Source organism: Sphaerodactylus townsendi, linkage group LG11, assembly GCF_021028975.2.
Source record: "Sphaerodactylus townsendi isolate TG3544 linkage group LG11, MPM_Stown_v2.3, whole genome shotgun sequence".
Lineage (NCBI taxonomy): Eukaryota > Metazoa > Chordata > Lepidosauria > Squamata > Sphaerodactylidae > Sphaerodactylus > Sphaerodactylus townsendi.
The window spans coordinates 40,277,108-40,301,486 of NC_059435.1; the positions used below are offsets into that span (position 1 = coordinate 40,277,108).

The 24,379-nt window shown below is 46.2% G+C and overlaps 1 protein-coding gene and 2 long non-coding RNA genes across 3 annotated transcripts in view; 1 reads left to right on the forward strand and 2 right to left on the reverse strand.

Annotated features, from left to right (window-relative positions):
• HOXA3 (homeobox A3) overlaps positions 1 to 22,111 on the forward strand; it is a 36,626-nt gene extending 14,515 nt beyond the window's left edge. The window contains exons 2-5 of the mRNA XM_048511847.1: positions 943 to 1,120; positions 5,222 to 5,303; positions 17,795 to 18,389; positions 20,461 to 22,111. Coding sequence (XP_048367804.1) covers positions 17,912 to 18,389; positions 20,461 to 21,224 — 1,242 coding nt within the window. The 5' untranslated portion in view covers positions 943 to 1,120; positions 5,222 to 5,303; positions 17,795 to 17,911 and the 3' untranslated portion in view covers positions 21,225 to 22,111. The remainder of the gene's footprint in view (positions 1 to 942; positions 1,121 to 5,221; positions 5,304 to 17,794; positions 18,390 to 20,460) is intronic.
• LOC125441328 lies at positions 4,898 to 8,032 on the reverse strand. The gene is made up of 3 exons (XR_007245820.1): positions 7,108 to 8,032; positions 6,708 to 6,760; positions 4,898 to 5,771 (listed from the first exon to the last, which is right to left on the reverse strand). It is a non-coding gene; the product is annotated as an uncharacterized LOC125441328 (long non-coding RNA).
• LOC125441329 lies at positions 21,887 to 23,988 on the reverse strand. The gene is made up of 2 exons (XR_007245821.1): positions 23,646 to 23,988; positions 21,887 to 23,036 (listed from the first exon to the last, which is right to left on the reverse strand). It is a non-coding gene; the product is annotated as an uncharacterized LOC125441329 (long non-coding RNA).
• Between the last annotated feature and the right edge of the window lie 391 nt (positions 23,989 to 24,379).

Here is a 24,379-nt window from a genome sequence, read left to right on the forward strand (position 1 = left end):
TAGCAAATCTCTCTTTTTCCATTAAATAGTGCTATTAATTTTTGGAAAAGGGTAAGACAACCAAATGGGAAGGTACATCCCTTTTGAGGGGCTCCCATAAGCCGACTAAGGAATTCTATGGGACTCAGAAGATGGCTTTCACTCTGGGCCTTAACAGAGGTCTTCTGAATGGTTTATCCAAAGTTTGCAATAATGGCTGATGATTTTCTTCTGGATAATAATCTTTGGGTGTTCTCATCAATGTGAAATGTACGCTGGGGCCTTCAGGGCATCTAGAACAATAATTTGATGCTCTTCTTCTATAAACTTGAAAGAAATAATTATTTTATTCAGTTGAGTATATTGTGACTATTTTAGCCTTACTCAGTAAGCGCTGCCCACTGCGCAAATGGTTCCAACATATGGCATTTTTATTGGACAGAGAAGAACTCGGTAACTCCAAAGGGGATTTGCTGGGAAAAATATAGCATCTAGTGTACCCTGGATCAACCCCCATCAGTCCTTCCTCACATGTTTCATTACCTCACTATCCCTTCATCTGGTTGAACAACTTTTCACGTGTTTACTAATCTTTGGAATCCATGTTCCGTTAGAATTGTGTCTAGAAATAAAAAAGAATGGGTTGGAAAACGAGATGCCCCCCCCTTTCCAGTTCTTTGTCTACTCTAAAGCCTTTGTTGGGCTTAGTATGGAGAAGCTTCCCCCGCCCCTCAATTTACTGAAACTCCAAAATTAACCAGAAATGCTCAAGATGTTAAACCAGCTATTTGAACAGACCGTTAAGGTTCTTCTTTGACTCCTGCAGTCCTTCGCTTGAAACTGCCCTTCCCTCCCTCCTTCCCATTGTAAAAAAAAAGCAAAATGAAATCACGCTGAAAATAGCAATTTTACTGGGAATCATTAATCACTTCCTCCAATAAATACTTCTTTGTAATTCAACAGCGATTCTGAAAGGCATTCTCTTGGAAAAGGTCTGAGAAGACACGAAGGATTTTCCTGGGGAAAATGTGTTCATGTATAAAGACACAGTCGCTTGGCTGTGCGATGGAAATGTATACTTTCTGGGTGGAGAATGGAGCGCGCATTGAAAAATACATATGGCAGATTGTCATCATTCAAGGTAATGTTTTCTCTCCCCCCCCCCCTCTCTCTTTCTCTCTCGTCTTAAAAACTATAGTAGAGTTTGCTGTGATGTGTGCCTGTGGATCCTAGCTTGCCATAACCAGTGTTACAATAAGTTGGAGATCTACACATTGTCTGGGCTCTGCTGGGGCAACCAAGAGAGTTCACCGAAAGGACACATTTTCTATCCCATTAATTGTTTTTTTAACAGAAGGAGACTGACCCATCAAACCCTTGACCTTTAAAGACAGCCTTCTTTCTAATCTGGCCCTTGGACCCCAATATTCCCCTCATAGACACAAGCACAAAGCCCTCTCTTCTTCCTCTCTCTCTCTCTCTCTCTCTCTCTCTCACACACACACACACACACACACACACACGTGCACGCGTGCACGCGCGCACACACACACAGAGACAAAATCTCACACACTTTCTCTCTCACACACACACATACGAGCCTCTGCCACACACCATTACATTCCCCCACTCTTTTATACACACAGGAGCTTGCCCTATCTTATAAAAGGGACTGGGTTGGATTCTAAAGGTTTTGCAAATGTTTCAGATAAAGGCCAAATGAAAGCAGTTCTGACCTTTCTGTCCTAGTAACCAGTAAAACCAGCATTTTGTATTACTGGAGTGTGAATTCTAGCCTGGTGTGTTGCTTGAAAGAAGAATGGTGGGCCCAGAGACTTGTAACTAGACTGGTTTCCCAACAGTTGCATGTTGCTTGTATTTACTTACAAGATCTTCAGCTTTGTAAACAGGAACAGGGTGGTAGGTTGAGAAATCTGCGGTCCTGTATGGCACCTGGGGTCTCCCCCCCCCCCTTCTTCAAACACTGGCCATTTCTCAGCAGCTGACGGGTCCCTTCAAACATTTCTACTCTCCTTGCCTGCCCGTTTTAGTGCCTTCAAAGGCCACCGACCTGGCTTGAGTCAAGACTGCCTTCCCTCTCTGAAAATGCCCCCACCTTTGCTTAGGTTGTTCACTACAGAAATATACAGAAGAGATCAATATCTCTGTGACACCATTCCACTGGGCAACCTCAGAGTGAACCTACTCGAAGACCAATAAACAAGAATTCTAGTGTTTTCTGGGTGATTTATGGTGTGTGGAGGAAAACCATCTACCCACCCCCAGACCAAAGTTCCGGGTTTGTCAGCAGGAGTTGCCCTTTCTTCACATTTCCGTCTCAAGAGAAATAGAGATGAAGCTAGATATGAGAGCTCTGGGCCCTCAGTAATACCTTGAAGGGTGAGAATGGGCTAGGTGTGAACCCCTGGGATCAGGGTGATGATCCCATTTATTGTGAGTTCAACTGTTTTGGTCACAGAATGAATTCGTAGTTTTGCAGTGGACCATCCAACCAATGGGAGCAGGTAATCTCTCCGGGGCATGTGCTGGAGTATCCTGTGTGAACTGCAGTTTTTGTTCTTGGAAGTCATTGAGACACAAGAACAGAAAAAACACACTAAAGAGGTTTATATCCAGTTGAGCAGGACTGGTTCTCTAGGTATCCCTGATAATGGAGTGGTGGTTCAGCAGGTTCGCACCACTTCGGCAGAATTGGTTGTTAAAGTGGTGCTTGTAAACAACCAGTTGTTAAATTATTTGAATCCCACATTTACCCTGTGCCTTTCCCAGTGTGAAACGTTTGTCCCCTTGAAATGGAAGGTAACATCCTCAGATGACCGGAAAGAAGCAGGATTCCTCCCCCCCGCCCCCCTTCCCCTTGATAACCTGGTATTATGAAGGTCTTCCTGACTACTTTAAGAACCGTCTGAGATCTGGATTAGGTGCGGTTCCCAGTTATGCAGGCTGGCCCAACCTGCTGCCGGTGACAATAAAAATCCGAATCCAAGTGACTCGGGGGCTGAGTGCTTCATTGCTCCAGGGCCTGACAAACTCGCGTTATTGATGTCCGGATGATCCCCCAGCAACTGAGAAGCTGCCCAAACCCACCGAGATGATGGGGCCTGAATAAGCAACGCGAGAAACGCTGCTAAAGCAGATAAAGGTGTTGCTGTCTGTTCTGGGGTAGATATTGAATTTTTAATCTGGAAGAGGGGAAAAGGGGGGTGTCCAGTCACGTGACTCATTAAATAATTAATGCCGCTCGTCAGGAATGGATCGGTGGCCGTCAGTTCTCACTAGGAGGAGTGATTCTTTCCGACGTGAAAGAGAACTTCCTCTTTTTTCGACTTTCCCCAACACAAAAGCCAGCCTATCTGATTTATTATTTTTCCCCCGCAAGAGCCCTTAAAAACTTCTTTAAGCAAGCAATAGAGGCCGGTAAGTACACACAGAGCAGTCGTGTGCCTTGATGGCTTTTTCATTGTTTGCACGTGCTTTGCTGGGACCCCTTTTGCGTAGAACAAGGGGAAGATTTAGGGAATGTGAAATCTTGGGCTGCAAGATGCCTTTATGGAGGGCGCTGAAACCTCCAAGCCGGGCGAAGCGACTTGGCAGCGTCCTCGTAGTCAGGCACACTGTGGCAGTCGCCGACCACAGTGCGGGAGTCCCTGTTTCTCTCTCCCCCACCCCTTCCCAGTTTGCCCGGCATCCCCATAAATCACGGGTCCTTGAGCTGGGCCGAGAAAGAAACTCCAGCGGCAGCGACAAGCATCGTGAGGGGGGGGGGGGCACACAAAAAGAGAGGAGTCGCCGGCAAAAACTCTCCATGACTCATCATTAAAGCTGAGCGATTTAGGACCAAGTTAAAGCCCGGCAATTAATATTCGAGTTGAGGCGAAGGACATGGCTTTTCTAAACGGCGCTTGCTTGCTCTGGGGCTATTTAGCAGCTATCGGAAGGGGGAAGAAGGACCCAGGTTTATTTGCCTGCTTGTTTGTTTCATCTCCCCCCCAGCCCCCCCTCCCAAGAGCGCTGGCAGTTTAATGGATCGCGGCGTGCGGCTTAATCGCTCCCCAAAACACGGGCGGGAGTTTTCTTGTATGGCAGGACGGTGGTCTGCCCAGGAAGGAGCCAGCTCAGCCAGAACTTCCCGATCGATCGCCGACCCAGTCGGTTCTTTACGGAGGGACGTGAGGGGTGGGGGGGAGCGAACCACCCAAGGAGTTCCCCGGGATGGAGACCTGGCAGAAAGAGCGGGCAGGATTGACCTGGTAGCACTGAGGGCCCCCGACTGGCGAAGCGGCCGCCTGGCCAGACCCGCCGCTGCCCCCTTCTGCCACCAGAGCTCTCGATGAGCAATAAACACCCCTGTAAGCTATTATGATCGCTAACAATTATTTCTTTCTTTTCGCGCTAGATGGTTATTTGGCTCTAAATTTAAAATTATGATCGCCATTACCCAACGGGCCAATTACAACCACCAAAGCCTATCGTGGAAGAGCGCTCCCAAGATGGATTTTGAGACTTTTCGAGACTCTTGGCGCCATTATTCCAAGAAATTGCACTTAGCGTTATTAGCCATCACTTTTACTAGTCCAGTTAAAGACGAATCGAATGGGACTTTTTAAAAATATATAGATGGAAAAGGACCGAAAATAACTGGGCAGGCAGCTCATTGTTACTTTAGACGATAGGTATATTGGGAGGGGCTGCTAGCTCCGTTTCAGGGATATATATATATATATTTACACTATATATGTATCTTTAAAACTAGTCTGAGCCAGTGGGAGAGACCTAGAGATCGGCTAGCGATCTGGGCCGATCATTTCAGCATGCGCCCAGCTCCGCCAGTTCTGCGTCTTGCACTGAAACGAAAGATGCGTTTGTACGCCATTCGACAAAGATGACCCTCGTCCGGTTGTATTTAACGTTTTTATTTGGCCAAACGACGCTAAACAAGGTTTCCCGGCGGAGTATCAAACCTGCCCTTCGTATCAAAGGCATATCCTTAGGAAGTAGCGCTGCATGCATAAAAAGGGGCCTTTCAATTTCATACACGATTGCAGTAGGCAATGTTATTACATGTTTATGACACGAATCAGCAACTTCGTTTTCATGATGACACACCCCACCTAGGATAACGCAGCAGCTGAACACCCCCCCCCCCCTCGCCTGGGTGCTAAATTAAAAACGGTCTTCTTTCCCTTTTCTTACCCAGCTATTGCCTGTTCTTTGTTTACAGCGCTCTCGTCCACCGGAAAATACGTTTTAAAGAAGCATAAAATCTGGGAAGACTTCGGTTCGGTGGCTGGGAGCCCGAGGAGGTAAGAACCCAGTGGAGTGGAGGGAAGGGGAGGGGGCGGAAGAAATTGAACTCTGTTGCCGGAGAGTTTCAAACAGTTTCACGTTGCAAATATGTTTTTTTGTGGGTGCTTGTCGCAAAGGTTACCGCGAGATTCGGGTTTGATAAATAGCTGGGTCGGTTGGCATCTTTGGGCGCTGCCTCCATTCGTCTTCCTTGGTGGGAGAATGCGCGTCTTGTCAAACAAAAGGAATCTATAGGACCCTAAGTCAGAGCCAGGTCTTTAAGGGCACTTCAGCCCTGGGAGAGTGTCCACGAGGTGGGGGCAGGGGGGAGACCCAGAGGGTCTGAAGGAGTCTTGGTCGAAAAGTGGAGTTGCCTTTTAAAATCGAGATCTCGGACTAGGTTGGTGATTTCGTTTCTGGACCCTCGGAAGGGTGTGTTGCTTCCTGTCGCTCTCCAACGTGTCCGAGAATGTTTACCACGCTTGCTGTGTGAATCCGGAAAAGAAAAGCCACGGTTAGGATTTAGAATATTTATGGGAGCTTGGCAGGCGGCTGCAGGCAAAACTCAGGGACATCTTAGCTCTCCCGCCTCCTGTGCATTGAATTTGAAACTTCTTTCCAAGCACTGGACGTCCCACTGAAAGCGACTGAACATCTAAGCTTGGTTTTAGTGGCGTTGCGCCCCCCCCCCCTCCTTGGAATCAATTAAAACTTTAAAGCTCCACCATATGGGTGATTAAAACAACAGCAGCGGTGCTAGAATACTAAAAGCTGTGTGGAGCTGTTTGAATTTCCTGGTAGAATTACCTGCTTTTACGAGGCTGAAGTACAATTAGTTTCGTTTGCTACCTTTTAAAAGGGGGTATAAATTTCATGGCTAGAGTTGTTGTGTTGATTTAGCTACTGGATCCAGTCGGCTTTCTTTAAGCCGGTTCAAGACAAAACGTTGATTAAAAATTTCTAAAGGGGAAACAATTCTCTTCCCCCCCCATCTATACTTTTGAGATAGACCCCACAACGATACCCCACAAACAGCCTGGTTATTTGCTAACCTGACTCTTAACAATTTTACTTTAATGAGTAATAATTTGTAAGGAAAACACAGTCTTGCTTTCTCCGATACAAACCTGAACAGAGGTCCTGGCTTGAAAGAGTGAGTGAGTGTGTGTGTGTGTGTGTGTGTGTGTGTGTGTGTGTGTGTGTGTGTGTGTGTGTGTGTGTGTGTGTGTGTGTGTGTGTGTGTGTGTGTGTGTGTGATGAAAATCCATATAATACAATGGGACATCTGCCTTAACTGAAACAAGAGCACCCTACAACTAAAATAAGCAAACCAAGAGAAAAATCATGGCATTTCTAAAGACATAAACAATTATAAGCTCTGTTAAGCTCTGTTTAAAGACTACAGCTCTAGACATACTTACTAGGAAAGTAGGAAGCATAGATCTATGTGGGACTTTCTTCCGAGTAAACATACCTAGAATTGAGCAGAAAATATTTTCTTGAGGAGGCCATTCCCTAGATCAAAAGGATTTTATCCTGCATTTCAGGCTTAAATGTGAACATGAAGTCAGAGCCCAATAGTTTGAAATGTGTGACATCTTAAGAGTCCTAGAAAGAATGTGTGGTTGAATGTGTATTGAGTAGAGCAGAACTTACCCCCAAACCCTTTTTTAAAAGGCCAGTATTTAATGTCAGTGGCTGGAGATTTGCATTAGGCACTGGAAGTCTCTTTCCTTGGAAGCGAGGCCTATTTGCTGCAGAGGGGAACCTTCAGCAAACTTACTTGGAAGAAAAGGTCCCACTGAAACCAACAGGACTTACCTTGGAGTGAATGAGACTCAGATAGGTTTTCAAGCTTCACAGTCTCAACACAGACAGTTCGCAGTTTAGCAGACCCCTGCATGACCAAAAGCATTGTAAAGTGCCCACTGTCTTCTTCCTCATCTTCTGACTCAGTCACAGTTCTTCAGGCTTAGGTCAATTCCTTGTTTCTCCATAATGGCTTCCAGAGTGCACTGTCCTGTGCTGAGGGGGGGGGGGGACACCTTCCCTCCTCCCTAACTAAAATGCAATCTTGTTGAGCTTTCCCAAGGCTTTGAGAACTTCCTGTCCTCGGGATTGCAAATAAAGGCACAGCAAAGCAAAACTGCTGCCGCACTGCAAACAGAAGAGCTTTGAAGTCAACCCGTGTTTGTACTCAAAGGCGTAATTCCTGAAGCTCCATCAAAGCAACTGAATTCCAGAACCGTATTCTATCTAATAGCAATATTCAGCCCAGACCCAAGATTCCAGATGAGTCGGTATGAACTTTCTTTCTTCCTGGCCTCATGGCAAAGAAACAGGTCATCACTGAGACATTTACTTTTCTTGGGAACTGGTTCATTCCCCTTACAATTTGCCATGTTAATAGTTAAACAGCAGTTTTCACATTAACTTGATCGCTGGTGTTTTAAAAAAAAGGTACCAGGGGAGGGACATTTGAAAAGGGGAACCTTCAATACCATACAGTATTGAGGCAAATAAGTTGCTGCTGAATCCCAGTTTTATGAGTGTGACCTATTGTTTTATAGTTTCTGTTTGCTACAGTCATCATTTTGCTTTTGGCTCAAGGCAAAATATTTTTCTTGAGGCTCTGGAAGATATGACCTGCCTATTCCTAGGTCGGCTCCATTATCCATTAATTTCAGTGGCATTGTTGCTGAAGAACTTCACAGGGCCTCTTTTGACTGGCCTGAAGGAACACGAATCCATCTCTTACTCCCTCCATCTCTTACTCCCTCGCTTGCATTCAGTGTTAGCCAATGAAACTGTCCATAGGTGGTACTAACTTGTGTGTGGAAGAGTTTTCAAAAGTTCCATTCAAGTTGCTTGTGAGAGAAGGGATGTAGGTTCCGGGAGTGTCTAAAGGCTTCAAGTTTGGTTGTAATTCTACGCAAAGAAAATCAGCAGTCGCCAGAGTTGCTCTCAAGTAGGGAGTTTTTCTATGGACTTCAGTAGGGCGTTGGTTGTTGATTTTCAAGAGGAAGATTTTCAAGAGGTTGAAGGAAAACAGACAGTTGAAAGTTCTCTTTTAAGATTTTATAAATTTACTACACCCTTATCAGTGCATTTCCCCATATCTCAGTGGAGTAGAATTGAAACTGCCAGGGGTCAGCCCCACTACTTGGATTTAACAAGGCCTGTTATTAGAGTAGTTAAAGTCCCACAAACGCACGAAGTCAAAGGAGTCAAAGGAGTCGACTGCTCACAAGTCTACCACAAGGCAAGTCTACCACAAGGCATTTGCTCACAAACTGGGTTTAAAAAGTCTAGGGCAAACTTGGAAAGAAGTATAATAGAATAAAACTTCCTTACGTGTACGTGAGAAGTGGAAAGGAAACAACATGGCTTAAAGTGCAAAGATCAAGCAAGTGGACCCATGTAAGGCACTCTAGGCATGAATGGTTTTATGTTAAAACAGGAACCTCTCCCTTGTCCAAGCATTGCAGGATGGGAGAAGTGCCGAGTAGGTAGAAATAGAGAAGGTCTTGGAGCTGCATGTAGAATCCAGATCAATTATTTTCTTCAGAGTCACTAGAGGGAAGAGCATGAGTTTCTTTTCTTTATTTTTTCCCTTATGGAAAAATATAACCCTTCCTCTCTAGGCGGTTAATCACTCCCCCCTCCCAAAATATTTCAAAGTTCGAGAACCCTATAATTTTGTACATCACTCAAGTACTTGCATAGGAAACGCGTAAGCACAGGTTGAACATGAAGGTCCCAAAAGAGTTTGCAAAATTCAGATCCACCACAAAGGAGGATGACGCTTCCCTCCTTCTCTGCCGCCTCCTCCTCTTCCTCCTCCTAGGGTGCTGGAAGGACAGAAGTCCGGCAGCCTCTATCAGAGGCTCCTTTTCCTTTTGTCAGGTAATTACAGGTCTTTGGGGTTCCTACAACTGCTCTGATGTAACATGTGGGTGTTCAGCAAGCTCCATTCAATAGAAGGACAGAGGAGTCCGTGGGCTGGCGGGCGATCCTCCTCGTTTTGAAGGGGCTTCCAGAAGGCCAGTCTAGTGGCCGAGACCCCCTTGGATGGCGCCGCCTGCCCCCTTCCGCTCCTCTGGTCACCAGAGAGTCCCATGCAGAAGGGCCAGTCAGTCATTTGTCTCAAAAGTTCAGAGTAATCACATCATATGAAAGCATAGTTCTTACCTCTCCGTCTGAATTTTGCATACAGAAATATTAACGTGGAAGGGGGAAAAAATAACCTCCCTGGCTTGATTTTTCTTCTCTCTCTTCTTTAAGGCACTTATGTAAAGCTTCTTCTTTTTTCTTTCTAAAAAAAAAGAGCCAGCCCAAGAGGCTCGCCTCTGGAACGCTGGTTCCTTCAGTGATTCCCTATTTCAAATAAAAGGATTTAAGTTGACGTATGACCACGTGAGCACATAATACAGCGCATTATTGTGGCATTTGGAGTGGAGACCCGGACTGGCTTCGCCTGTGATTACGCTTTTCCAGTTTCTGTTCAGAGCAAGAACTGCTTTCTATTATCCACCCACCCCCCCACCGCAAGCGACCAACCCGCTCACCCCTCGGAGAGCTTCCAGTTGGGCTACGGCGCTCGGTCCTTATGGAAAGGCTATTGCTGAGCTGTTAGGACGAGATGCTTCGTTAAAAAAAGATGGATTTTATTTTAAGGTATTTCCGTTGATTGTTCATTTGCGGGTGTGACTTATTGCTTTGTGAGGCAAAGGTCAGGAGAAAAGGCTTAAGGGTGTATATGGATACCAGTCAAGCCTCGTTTCCCCCTTTGTTTCAGTGTGCGGGGGGGGGGGGGGTTGCAATAAACAGATCAGATAATCGCGGTCTCTTTCCCCCTCTTCCTCGTATGGCTTTTGCGTATTCTTTTTGTGCCGACCTTTCTCTCTGAACGCCATGCGCTCGTTTTTCTCTTTATCTGTACCGGGAGTCGTCATTATCGTCGTTTTTAGTGTTTAATATATTCCTCAGATGTAGGTGGAAGTGTATTTTGAGAAATGTCAAGGGACCAGGATCGGGTCTTTCTTTCTTTCTTTCTTTCTTTCTTTCTTTCTTTCTTTCTTTCTTTCTTTCTTTCTTTCTTTCTTTCTTTCTTTCTTTCTTTCTTTCTTTCTTTCTTTCTTTCTTTCTTTCTTTCTTTCTCTCTCTCTCTCTCTCTCTGATTCCAAACTGCCAAAGCAACGAGTATGCAATCCTGCTGCCATTTTATTTGTGTTGCTTTTTGGTGCTATATTTATGGGTGGGGGGTAGTTAGGCGTGCCACTGGAACTTCCACAGTTCCGGTGGAGAAAGAGCACCCTCTCAATATTCCTCCTTGCTTAAATTCAACCTTGTTTCGAACACTGGAATAAAAGCGTCCCCCATGCACCCTCAGAATCCACAAAATGCTGGTATGTGTGTATGTGTTTGTGTAGTCATGGATCTGGAAAGGAAAGGGGGCACATTCATTTGTCTTTCCCTCCCTTTATATAAAGCTTTACATTCTCCTTAGATTTCCTTTCCTGATCACTATGTCTTAACCTTCGATTTCTTCAGTTTTATGGAGGGAAATGCACACTAAATTACTGGGGGGAGGGGGGGAAATAAAGCCCTGCTTGCATTATACAAGGGGACAAATGTTATATAAAATTACATCCACCACTGAGTCTCAGTATTGCAAAAGGTCAGAGTGCTGATTTTTGATTTATGTTGCCAGTGAGCTAGGGGCAGAGCTCTCGCCTACACGCTGCTGTGCCTGTCCCCCCCCCCCCCAACCCTTCCCAAATTCCCAACCAATTGCAATTATTAGAGATAGATTTCTGGAGAAAAGGTTGGAACTATTAGAAATAGAACTTTCCTTCCTAAAAATGTTATGGCTATTTAATCCTGCAGCTTTTTGTAAGATCCTCTCATGTGGAGATGTAAAAGCAACCTCACCCCCCAAAGCTAAACAAAAAAAGCAAATAAATAATATATGTTATATATATGTAATATATACATAATCTGCAATTAAATATGGCTTTAAAAATCATTTGGAGGGGGAAACCCCAGGTTTCAACCAGGCCGACACAGCCTTGGAAACAAATAAAACACAGTAAGCTTTAATTGCATCTCAATTACTTTGTCATCGTTCCTTATGATTTATGACCCAGTTCTAGAGCATTTTGACCCAGTTAAAACAGTCATAAATGAGAGTGTCCTGAACCTCTCCGCTCCTAGGTGTAGAGGGGAGGGGAAGACTTGGTGACTGAAGTTGAAGAGGGAATCATGTGTAAACCCCGAGTATATTCTGAGTAAATCACAAAACCTGCCATTGGCGATTATCTAGTACTGCTGAGATAAACCATAAACCATGATCAGGACGAAACCCCTTTTCTTCTAAGGCTGGCCAGCGCACAGTTCCAGGGCAGCGAACCTGAACACACTTACTGAGAAATAAGCACCACTGGATTCAGTAGTAGTTAATTCCGAGTAATCGAGGTGGACTTTTCCCTGTGAGGCGTTTGGGACTGGCGTTCTACCCAGAATCTCTGCCAAGGATGCCCGCTCTGGAGAATTTCCCCTCTGCCTACTTCTCTCCCAGTTGTTCCAAACAGTTTTCCTCATTTTCGGCACCCAAAGTCCAGTCAGCATTTGCCGAGATTAGAGGGATTTGAAGAGTTTTAGTCCAGGAAAAAAATTGACGGGGTTAACCTTCATTATTGAATCAAAATGTGGGATTGGGGGAGGAGGGGGTTTGCTGGTAGAGCAGCCCTTTCCCCGGTTAAAGGGTGTTTGGAAAGATATATCAAATCCTCCTTCCATGGAACCCTCTTGGATGTATGTCGCTTTACTTCCAATGGCCACTGTCCAATTACTTTAGTTTCTTAGAGGGGCAGAGCAACATGGAGAAGCCTTAAACAGTAGTTGTTTAAGAGTCAAAAGGGTTAAGATAAGAGACCGTGTCCTCATTTCTCTCCCCCACCCCACAAAAAAAGCATTAAAACTAAACTGGGAAAAGTGTCTGCGTGTGTCTGGGTCTGTGTAGCGTCTGAGGAAGGACATCTCCGGGATTATTGCAAAAAATCCCCCCCCCCCCGCATTTTTGAACCCGGGCTTCGCAACCGCTCGTTCCCGAAAGCGACAAATTGTCTACCTTCTTCTGCTCAGAGCGGGAAACCAGATCAGATGTCTGCATCAGGACACGAGACGCACCCGAAACAAAACAGTCCAGACAGTCGCTGGCAAACCTGGCACCCCCCCCCCCCCGCCCCAACCCGCTAGCCATGGGCGCCTGCGATCCCCGTTGCTTGTCCTCCCGGGGCTGCGGTGGGTTGGAAGGCGCGGTCCACCCTCGGATGTGGCTCAGGGTCGCTGAACTGGCCGCTGGCTTTTGCGGGGGGGGGGGAGGTGTTGAAAACGGAGGAAGCTACATCAGCAGTTTTCAGAAGAAAGTGCGGGGTTGATTATTGACAGAAGGGGCGTTTTCATCCCGCGCAACTTTCCAGGAGTCGTTTTGTAGCCAAAAATGCCTACCCCGGGGATTTTGGCCCCTTCTCTGCCACCCCCTCCCACGCTGCTTGGCTTTTCCTTTCAAGTTGGGCCACCGCGATGTGCGACGAGGAGCCGGTGTTTTCTGTTGTGCGGCTCTGTTTACAGCTCCGGTGCGTGAAGTCATAAATCTTGCCTCGCCATAAATGACAAAAACCATTGGTATGCATGGGAGGCCACCCTGGCCTTAGAGGACTTTTAGGCTCCTTTTAATTTTTCTGAAGTCCCCTCTTCCCCCCCCCCCCCTTTGGTTTTGTTTTGGCTTTAAGGTGACATTGCGGTTGCCGGAGGGGCTTTGTATTTTTCACACCTTGGGTCGCGAGGGCCTGTCAACTTCGCACCTAGGCATTATGGGGAGGCTCCTTTGAAGGTCCTGCGAGCGGCTCCTTTGTGTGCCTTTTAAAGCCTCACCGCCGGTGCCCGGTTTTCTCGGGGCCGAGCGGCATTCCGCTTGCTGATGAGATGTGAACCTGGCACAACCTGGGACGAAGGAAGGGCTGGATTGGGGGCTGGGGTGGGGGGAGTGTTTGACGAGAAGAAACGGGAAAGAGGCAGAGGAGAAGGAAAGGGGGACAGAACCGAGGTCGGCCAAACGCAAAACTTCACACCTGCAACGTGTACACACTACACACACTGTCCCTTATATCTCTGTGGGTATAGTTAATGACGCCTCCTGTGTAAAGAAAGGAGCCCGCTTGTCAAGTTGTTTACAGGTCTTTGGCGACCCGAGCCATAGTCTCTCCTAGCCAGAATGGTTTGAAGGACCGTCCGTTTCAAATGGAACTTTCTTCTCCTGTGGTGTGTTTGGGGTCTACTCACGGACAAGCCCTTTTAATTTCGTGACTATATTTACGTTACGATTCAAGAGATGAGGGTTCCGCCGGAGGTGCCGTCGCGCTGGAGCCTCGAGGCAGGCAGATCGGTTTAGTGGGGCCTGCCTGGGTAAACGCCTCCGCATTTGTTTCCAGGAATGGCCTTCAAAGCAGATGCCTCTCTTTGACCTGCGAGCTGGACACTGTACGTATGTGCGGATCATGTGTGTGCCGTGCATGGATGTGCATGCGCGGGTGGACGGAGCCGATGCGCCCTTACATGGGCATCTGGCGGGGTGGCCGATCGCGCGCCAGTTCCTCGCCCCGAAATGTCATTATTGGTTCCTTGGAGAGGGTGGTCCTGATTGGCCCGGCTGCCAGAGAGTTCCTGGGGGGGGGGGTGAGCGGGGGGGAGAATCCAAGTCATGACCCCCCCCCCATTTTACCCCTCGCCTCTACCCAGAAGCCCCCATCTTCCCCATGCTGGAGCCAAAATGATGGGCAGAGTAATAAAACCAGAACCGCGGTTGGAGGCAGAGTGACCCTTCGGTGAGGACCCTTTGTCTTCATTAGCATACTTTGCTTGGCCTTCCCAGCGCTCCACTCGTCCCCGGCCTCTTTCTTCTCACTCCCTCCATTCCCTCTCCCCCCCCCACCCCCACTCCGGCGACTGGACTGCCTCCCCCGGACTTCCCGAGGCAGCTGCCCTTCCCCGACAGACGCCTCCTTGGGCGGGCAAGAGTCTATGAGAAACATTCCCTGCCTTTTCCTGCATTGGGGGGACTTTGCTCCTTTGGGGGGGAGGGTTGGTCTGTTTTTGCTCGCGGCTGGCCTGAGGGGTGGGGAAGTGGAGGTAGGGCTTTGAGCGAGGTAAGGCAGAAGGGGGCCCTGTCGGTCCAAGACTAACTGGAGAAAGGTCCCTTCGCCTGTCCTCCTCCTCCTCCTCCTCCGGATTAAAGCAGGATTCCTCCTGTCTTGGCTGCTAATGGGGATGCGTTGAGCTGGTCCCCATCCCGGAGGAGCTGCGGGGCTTTGGCCGGGGGCGGGGGGGGGGGCAGGCTTCTGCCCCCCTGGGCCACGAGCAAGCGACTGTCGCCGAGCCTCCCAAGAGCAATGCTGGCTTCCCCCTCAGTCGTCAGAAGTTAAGGTAAGCAGGCCACAAAATGCGCTGCTATCAGTGGTGAACGGTGGAGTTTATGTCCTGGTGATTTATGACCAGAGACTTAAATCTCGGTTCAAGAGGAGTTCACGGGCTGGAGCTTCCTTCCAGGCAGTGACGGATAGACCCCTTGCACGTCGAGTTCAGGCCAGTGGCCCCTCGCCCCTCGACTCTCCTTTCTCTAGCAGGAAATCTTGCGGTGAGAGGCTAGTGCTGGCGAGGGGGGGAGGCGACGGGGGGTGGGGGCGACGGGGAAAGGGTGTCCGTGTGGGTCGCCGCTGGAGAGGGGGCTGGTGCCGGGGTGGGGGCCGACGGAGGCCAAGGAGGGAAGCGCTCTTGAAGTCCGGTCCACAAGCCAAGCGAGGCAAACTTTGAGGCCCGATCACGCGTGCCCCCTGCTCAGGAACGAAACCGGAACAAGACCAAACATTCAAACTGTCCTGGGATGTGGATCGGGCGGAACAGTGGGAGAGGGGGCTGGTTTGTTTGGGAGGCCGAGGGAATGAGCATTTTGCCACAGCCCTTGCAATGCACTTATTTCCAAAAAGCAAATTAGAATCTTCCTTTGAAATGGGTCACCCTAGGCCTCCCCCGCCCCAATGAAGCTATTCTATGATCCCTAGCTAGGAAGTAGGTCCTTTTAAGCTCCAAACTTCAGAGTAGAATTGCATATGATCGGATCTGACCACAGCGTTGCAGGGTTGTACACCAGACGGAATCTCGCCCTTTGATAAAAGAGGTCCAAGAGAGGCTGTCTGCAAGCCAAACTTATTTGGGGCCTCTTTTGCCGATATCTGCCCCCACCCCCCACCCATCCCCTTAACGTGGTCGACTAGCTGTGCTATATTTTAAGAGGCGAGTTATCTGGAGAAAGCATTTACCTTGGGAGGCGCAATTTAATGTAGGTTCTAATCCACGCTGGGAGTTTTGCCACCGATTTCAGTTGAAGCTGGTTTGCAGGTCTCGTTCGGTACTTTACTTTATGAGGGTCCTGTTGGCTGTTAAGAATAGGAATAAGTCCATCTCAGTTCTTGAAACTCTTGAGCGATACCTTCCCCAGAGTTATGACTGGCACAGTATAGACTTAGGAGACTTAGGGAAAGCATGCCAGTGTAGTAAACGACCTGAGAGGGGAGGGGGGAGGGGTGGCTCTAGAAGTCGTAGCAGTTTTAATACTTTGTAGTCGTGTTTGAGGAAAGTCCAGACTCTCACACACACAATAGAACTTGTCCCAAACCCGGAAATACTAAGGAACAAATAACAACATTAGGATCTACCACCTAGTTAAAAGTTAGCTACTTCTGTTTAGATGAATTCACCTTCAAACTGGACGGAATCAAACTCAGTCATGTAGCACCCGAGATTTGGGGTTGTCCTTAACTGATTAGTTTTCAGGTCTTGACTAGTCGGGTTGCCTAATAACCACTGAAATACTTGGTTACCTTTAAAAAACAAAACAAAAACAAAATGGCAACAGTCATCAGATGTGAAAGCATTAGTAAATCAATTTGGCGCTATAACAACCTGCCTTGATTTCGGAGAAACGGGTCTGAACTGAAGCCCAAATACTTGTTAATTGATTTGAAACAGAGGGAAATATGATCTTGTGTGATTTCCCCTCGAACAATGAACTTTGGCTGAGGAGTGTTTTGATCTGAATAATGAAGCGACAGCGTGTGTGGGAAGACTAGGATACACATAGGAAGGCGTGAAAAGATGGTTTTAATTTCTGGTGCTGGTGGGCCTATAAAAGTTCTTGGATGCTTGATAAGATTTCTGTGAATGGGAGCCAATCTCTAGCTCTGTGTGCTCGGGCAGGTAAACATTGTTGAGTGTGCAGAAAAGATTTGCCTGGTCCGTAGGAGCATTCTGCGGTTTTGTGTGTCCATTGGCTTCTCTGCAGCCAAATGACCCTCATACATCAAATTACACAGCAGTTCCAAAGACAGAACCTATTATCGAGGAGTTGGTAGGAAAGTTCAACCCGTGGTCATGGAGATGGACACTAGTTTTTCAGGTTCCTGGTGTGTGTGTCTTCCCCCCAATCCATCATGTCTGAACAGGTAGAATTCAGAGGATCTTACAGGGGGGTGGGATGTGGTGGTGGGGGAGGATCTTGAAGAACATTTTAAAACTGCTTATGGATTTGGTGGACTCGAGGTAAGTTTATTGATCTTCCCTCAGAACATAGTCCACACATGGGCCTCAAGGTACAAAAAGAAAGTTCCCACAAACAATAGCTGTTTGGAGAATCTCCTCTAATGCTTGGGCTTGGCTACACGTTTTGATCCCAGAGGCCAGATATGTGTCGCTGTGTTCTGTTGCAGCATTTAAACATAATTTATGCTCGGGAAGTTGGCTGGTTATTGCATAGCAAAGTAAGGGGATATCCCTGGCCCAGCAACAGTTTCATTACATGAGTGTCATTACGAGTTACAGTTTTGCTTCCTATCAAATATTTTATGAGTTGGACACCCTGGATGCCAAGAATTTTGAGCAGCCCATGAATTGTCAATATTACACAGGCATTTATTGTTTTTTTCCTCAGAAGGAAACTGTATTCAGAATTGTAACTAGGCTTCAATCACTTTTTTAAAGGGAAGCAAAATTATGTCTTGCAAACTGGAGCAGGAAAGATTTACCAATAATCTATAGCAATAATGGGGTGGAGTCGAGATTCTCTTCTAGAATCCATTTAAGTTTTCTGTGATCGCTCTTATCTGGAAGTGTTGGAGTCACATAAACTAGAATTTCCTTTCTATGAGAAGCCATAAAACAAATTTCAGGAAAGGGAAGGGGGGAAATCCTAGAAAGCTCCTCTCCTCCACAGTCCTGGCTGCCAGTAAATCCAAGCAGTTTTTCTATCGAAATGCTCCTCGCCTCAGGCCAAGTCATGCTGCTAAATATTGCTGACCACTTTTTCTGTTATGGCTTTCATGTCACTTAGCTATTGAAAGTAAGATGGATTTGTACCATTTCTTCACTCTCCTGTGCTTTCCCTACTCCCTAGGTCTACCAGGAGGGGCCATTGGAGGAAAAACGTCACGTGACAGAGGGGTGCCAATGTTATTCTTTAAGGGTGTCAAGACCCTGTCAGTTTGTGAAATAAATATTGGGAAACAACGAAATGCAAAAAGCGACCTACTACGACAGCTCTGCGATCTATGGAGGCTATCCCTACCAAGGAGCAAATGGTTTCGCTTACAATGCTAGTCAGCAGCAATATCCTCCGCCTCCTTCTTCATCGCTGGTGGAAACTGAATACCATCGACCTGCTTGCTCTTTACAGTCCCCCGGAGGCGGCAGCTCTATGTCCCACCATAAGGCCAATGAAATCAATGAGAGCTGTATGAGGACCATCAGCGGCCAACCCCTCCAGCCACCGGTCCTTCCAGAGCAACCCCAGCAGCCGCCCCCCAGCCAACAGGCCCCTCCGCCACCACCCCCCTCGGCCTCACCACCTGCAAATGCCAGCACCAATGCAACCCCCACTAACATCACCAAGAACTCCATCATGAACTCGCCCACCATGTCCAAACAGATATTTCCCTGGATGAAAGAGTCTCGACAAAACACCAAGCAGAAAAACAGCGGTTCCAGTTCAGGTATGGAAGGGGAGGGGAGGAAGGTTCCTGTCTAAGGAAGGAAATACTTATGCAGTCAGGCAGCTCCACCACCCAGTTCTGGGGATTCTGCACTCCCAGGTGTTTTATTGTGGCAAAACAGGTTTGGAACATTCCCCCAAATATGTATGTTGGAAACTGAGCCTTAAAGCCTCCTGAGGTGGCAAGAATTCTCTTGTTTCAAATATACTTTAGCCAAAATAAAACAAATCCACTACAGGCCCTTTCACAAGAAGACTCGTAGAAGAGAAACTTCAGGAAGTTTACCAAGCTTTTACTCAGCAGACTATGAGATGGCCCTCCCCTCTGAGCCTCCAACATTCCATAGCCAAGCCTGCCCCCTCCCCTTTTTGCTGATTTAAACTATGTTGAGATACAAAGGTCTAGGCCCATCTTCAACCTGTGTCAGGACCTGTGTGCTCTCCCCTCCCCCCTTTTGGCACACTACACTTACAGTCACAACACAGTGACCTATCTTAGCTGAAGTGTAACAAGAGTAATATAGCTCATTATTGTCTGCAGTCAGGATCAATGCTTGGTTTGATATTCATAACCTCTTGATTTTAGCTTACAGACAGGGCTGCTGCTTTAGAAGAGTGGTAAACAAAGCTTAGGGTCCTTTAGCACTTTGCAGGCAGGTCCATAAATACATTATGGGTGGATTATGGTGTTTATCAACAGTGCTATTACATAAGTAAACCCAAATCGATGAGAAAAGTATTAGCCTCAGCCTCCCCAGGCATTTGGTTTCTATTTACCACTTACTTCCTCAATTTATCTTCTGCTGAGAAAATAGATTCTAATTTTTTTGCAAATGTTTTCTTCGATGCATTTCTAATGCTGTTACAGTGGAAAAATCCACAATGATATGCTTTATTGTTTAGTATACACAGTGCTCTAAACTCTGTATTCCTCTCCCTTCATATTTCATAATTTTGAGCATTGCCTTCAATCATAACCCATTTCTGTCTAAAAACTAATGGTGACAGCCCAATCCTAAAATAAACCCTATCCAATTTTGTGGGACTTATTAATTAGTACATATGCTTGGAAGGGTGAGTGGTGCACTATAATCAGAGAAAGCTGTCCCACTGAACTCTGATATTAAACTGGCAGGCACAACCATGGATTCAAGTGGAATTTTCTTCCAAAGGAGCTTTGGATATCCAGTTCCACCTTAGTGAATGGAATGAATTTTTAAAGAAATGTTTACCTTTCTCTGAATGATGCACAAACACAAAGCCAAAAACAGTTGGGGTGGGGGAGGGAATCTAAACAGTGCCCCCACTCATAAGCCAAAATATCTGAATGACATCCTGACATTTGCCTCTAGAGATGGTTCATGGTAGACCACTTCATGTGTGACCATTTCATTAAATTTACCAGAATGGCCCACAGTTCTTGCTAATCCACCTGTTCTCCTTTACTGGTTTTGTGGAACTGGCATCTGGAAACAGTAAAGGGAAGAAATGTTTGAGGGATGGATGTTGCAATGGGGTCTCATTCTCATGATTTTGATGGTCACTGTATCTCACTGTGAGAAATGTTTGAAGTCTTCTGGGTTCTGAATAGTTCAGGTACCGTATCTGGAACCCACAGAGGTCAATAAGATCTTTGCATGTGATAGAGGTCAAATATCCTTCTCCCTAAAATCTCCTAAGCAATAAAATAATTCAGCCTGCAGATTTCAAAAGACTTTCATTCAGTTACTTGGAAGAAATCCAGTGATATAGTGAACATATCTTGATTTGGTGGTTTGTAGACTGATATATATATACTGATATATATATATATATATGGGGCTGCATTTTCTACCAGTTTTACCCTGGGTCCAACTAGAATCTGCATACATTTTAATCTGTATACATTTTTTAACCTGTATTGCCTGAGCATTCAGTAATCATAAGCAGGAAATATGACCCTCAAAGCCAGAAATCTGACCCAGTAGATCTTGCAATATCTTGGTGCTCTTATGAGTGAGGTGCTTGATTTTTTTTGTTTGTGTGTCCAGGTCCCACCATATTCACCTTGTTCTTTGTTGTGATTTGCATAGGTGAGAGTTGTGCTGGCGATAAAAGCCCCCCTGGGCCAGCTTCCTCTAAGAGAGCCCGCACTGCTTATACAAGTGCCCAGCTGGTAGAACTGGAAAAGGAATTTCACTTCAATAGATACCTTTGCAGGCCAAGAAGGGTAGAGATGGCTAACTTGCTCAATCTCACGGAAAGACAGATAAAAATATGGTTTCAGAACCGCAGGATGAAGTACAAAAAGGATCAGAAAGGGAAAGGTATGATGACCTCTTCGGGAGGACAATCCCCCAGCAGGAGTCCCGTCCCACCGGCAACTGGAGGATATCTGAACTCTATGCATTCCCTAGTAAACAGTGTTCCCTACGAGCCCCAGTCACCTCCGTCCTTCGGCAAGCCTCATCAGAATGCCTATGGCATCCCGACGTCATATCCTGCTACTCTTAATAGCTGCCCGCCTGCTCAAAAGAGATACACCGGAACTGCAGCAGTGACTCCTGAATATGACCCTCATCCTCTTCAAGGCAATGGCTATGGCAATCCGCATATACAGGGAAGCCCCGTCTATGTTGGGGGCAATTATGTGGATACCATGGCCAATTCTGGGCCTTCCATCTTTGGTCTGACTCACCTCCCTCATCCTTCTTCCACCAGTATGGACTACAGCGGGCCGATGGGCAACAATCATCACCATGGACCTTGTGATCCACACCCGACCTATACGGAACTTACTTCTCACCATCCTTCTCAGGGAAGAATTCAGGAAGCTCCCAAACTTACCCATCTGTAATATACCATTATCAGTTACTATGTGAACCCTTTAAAAAAAAAACACCGTCTCCCCTCTTTTTTTAAAAGGAAAGGAAATACTTTAGGCCCCGCCCCCTCTATTTTACTTTGTTTTTGTTTTCTTTTGGTAAAAAAGCGTTTTCTAGTTTATGTGACGTAGCAATATTTGTTGCTTGAATCGCTCTCTAGTTTCCATAGTGAATATTTATCTCCTTGAACTCTTTGCCTGGTGTCCTCGCTTTGAGAGTACCTGAGGCTTTGTACTTTCACGTCAACTCTTTTATCAAAACAGGGTATATGAACAATTTTTTTCTATCCAGATGGTTCTTAAATGTGAATTTGTTCGTACAGAATTGATCCCAGCCGGGGAAGCATTTTTATTTTAATTGCACTTCTTTTAACTAGCGAGAGAGAAATCAAAGGCGCTTGAACGGGGTCTCCCTGGGTGGAATTATTCATACGTGTACGTCTTTCAACGTGTGTATGCTGGTGAACATTCAGATTTATTTATATTTTTTGCAAACTTTTAATAATCTAAGTGTTTAAATTTTTTATTTATCCCCATCTGTTCATATTTATATATATAAAGATATTAAAAAACTTGTACCCTGAATATTCAGGAGATATTTACCTGATTGTATGTTAGATAGCATACGTAGGGTATCGTTTGAAAAGGAAGCTAGAACTCCTTTATTTAAAAATAAAATGCAATAAAATCTGGAAAGCAAACGACAGGCTGCCACAGGAACAAAAAAAATGGATGTCTGTAACATCAAACTAAACGGGAAATGTGTAAACAGGAACAAGAAAAAAGCTAGATTTGTTTTGAAAGTTATACATTCCTTGCTGCTCACATTCTGAAAAAAATAAAGTTTTTATTCTGAATAATACAGAGTTAAAATACGATCCTTTGCCTTTAAAAGAGAAGGTTGAGTAACGGAGGAGAGAAGGCATCTGTGCCCGTCCTGTCAATTCGGTTTCTGAATACATAAATCGTCCATAATATTACCCGTGCTTCCAACTCTTCCTCGTTTCTTTGGCTGGGCTTCCGAGCATTCATTTGTCTGCTGCAAATAACAACGGGCAGCTCGGGGCGATGGAAATATGCAAGAAGCCTCCGCCCTTTACGACTAGAGTTGAGGATTTGCAGATTTCTTCTTTTTGCAAAACCTGACCCCGCCAGAGGCCCATGAGTGTTTCCTTCTTCTAGTCCTGGTTGTTGCAGCGTTTGGTCAGAGACGGCTCAGCCGGTAAAGGGAGCTCAGGTGCTGCCGCTTTGCATCGGTGGGGGGTGGGGGGTGGTCTCCTCTGGAGGCCTGGAGTTGAGCCGGGTCGCGCTTGCAGGCTGTTCTTTGCCTTCGCCATGTTGGGCTCCTTCTGCTGGAGAAGGCCAGCCGTTCCCGGGAAGCGATTCCTTCTGGTCTCTGAGCTGAGCGAGGACCTTGGAAAAAGGCCTCCAAGCGACACCCACACTTTTCCTCTCGGGGTCAAAGCAGACAAGTCAGTAGCTGTTCACAATGGCAGAAAATGGTCGCTTCTCCCCACCCCCACCCTAAAAAGACGAAATTAGAGAAAAGGCAGCAGAAGGAAAAATAACACCCAGACCAGGGTAGACTCATATTTGGTATGGCAAGGATTCAAGACGCCTTTGCTTACAAGCAAAATACAATCTGTCATCTCCATATTGAAGGAAGAGGTTCAGCAATAATAAATCAGGCCTGTTTGCAAGGAGGGCCGGACCGTCCCCGGGGGTTAAATAGAGACGGTGGTTGTTCCTTGTCCTCTTCTCCATAGACTGAGTTACTTCCATCTACTGTTTCAGAAACAGAGACGATATTTTTTAAAAAAGAAAAGAAATAATTGTGCACATTTTGCTAATATAATTCATCGCCCCTTTCCCCACCCACCCTTCTTTCTAGATGGGGTGGGGGAGGGGAGAACAGAGAACAGAGAGAAAGATTTAAACCCCCCCCCCTTTAAAAAAAGAAAATAGCTACTTTGTAAATAGCTTTTGCTGTATGGCTAGAAAATTGTTCCCAGAAAGACCCTCAGGCTCCAGATCTTCCAACGAAGATGATTTTTAATGTATCGAAAATAAGATTGGTTTGTTTGTTTTCCAGAAGCAGCTAAGAGACCTGTCGTTTTAAGATTGGAGGCTTATTTATTAATCTCGATCGATTTTGGAATTCTGGGCCGCTAAGATGTTCTATACTATTTTCAGAGATGCTTTTTTTAAATTTTTGTCTTTAGAAAAATGTCGCTATATTGGTTTCCGGTTTTTGAAACATGTCCCCCTTTTTTTAATCAACTCAAGAATTGTCTTTGTTTCAGTTTCCGTTAACATTTCCCCCACCTATAACCGGAACTGAGCTGTAATGTGCACATATACATTATTCGGCATTATTTGGCATTCTATACATACCTCCTTGCTTTCCTCAGGCAAGTTCCATTTATATTTACTGCTGCGTGCCGTGAAGCCGAGCCGGGCTGGCCCAAACCTTTTCAGACGTATTCATATATATAAATATATTTTAAAAGGCTTATGATGGAAAAATCATCTAAAGCTCCAGGATGTCGTTTTGAGAAAGATGAAGCGAAAATGGATTTTGGTGGATATTTCCCTAGTCAAAACGAATGCGAAAGAGCCTCATAACAAGCATCAGTGGCGAATAACCGGCTGGTTTGGGCACCGAAAACCCACTTTCAAAAGAGGACCTACAATGAACAGACCTCGGCATCCCTAAATCTGTCCCATGCCTTTTCCTTCCCTGCAGCAAATATTTCACCCACCTATATATATAGACAATATATACATATTGACTGCAAAGGATTTCTCCACGCAGCCCTGCAGGCAGGTATACTCTTGTTTATGTCTCAGAATGGATCTTTTGCATGATTTGTTTTGTTGACCATCCCAACAGAAAAATTCTTTGTTCCAGGTGGTTTTTCTATTAGGCAGCCCACCACAAAAATGCTCGGAATAACCCTCCCACACGGATTTGACTCACAAAGGCTTTCTGAACTGAATCTGAGGAGCGCCCCCCCCCCCTCCACTCGCCTTTCCTCCTTCTGGGTTACCTCCCCCGCCCCTAGTCCATCTGACTTCCAACCCTCATATCCTAGGCCGACATAAAGGAAGTGGGTGGGTGGGGGGGG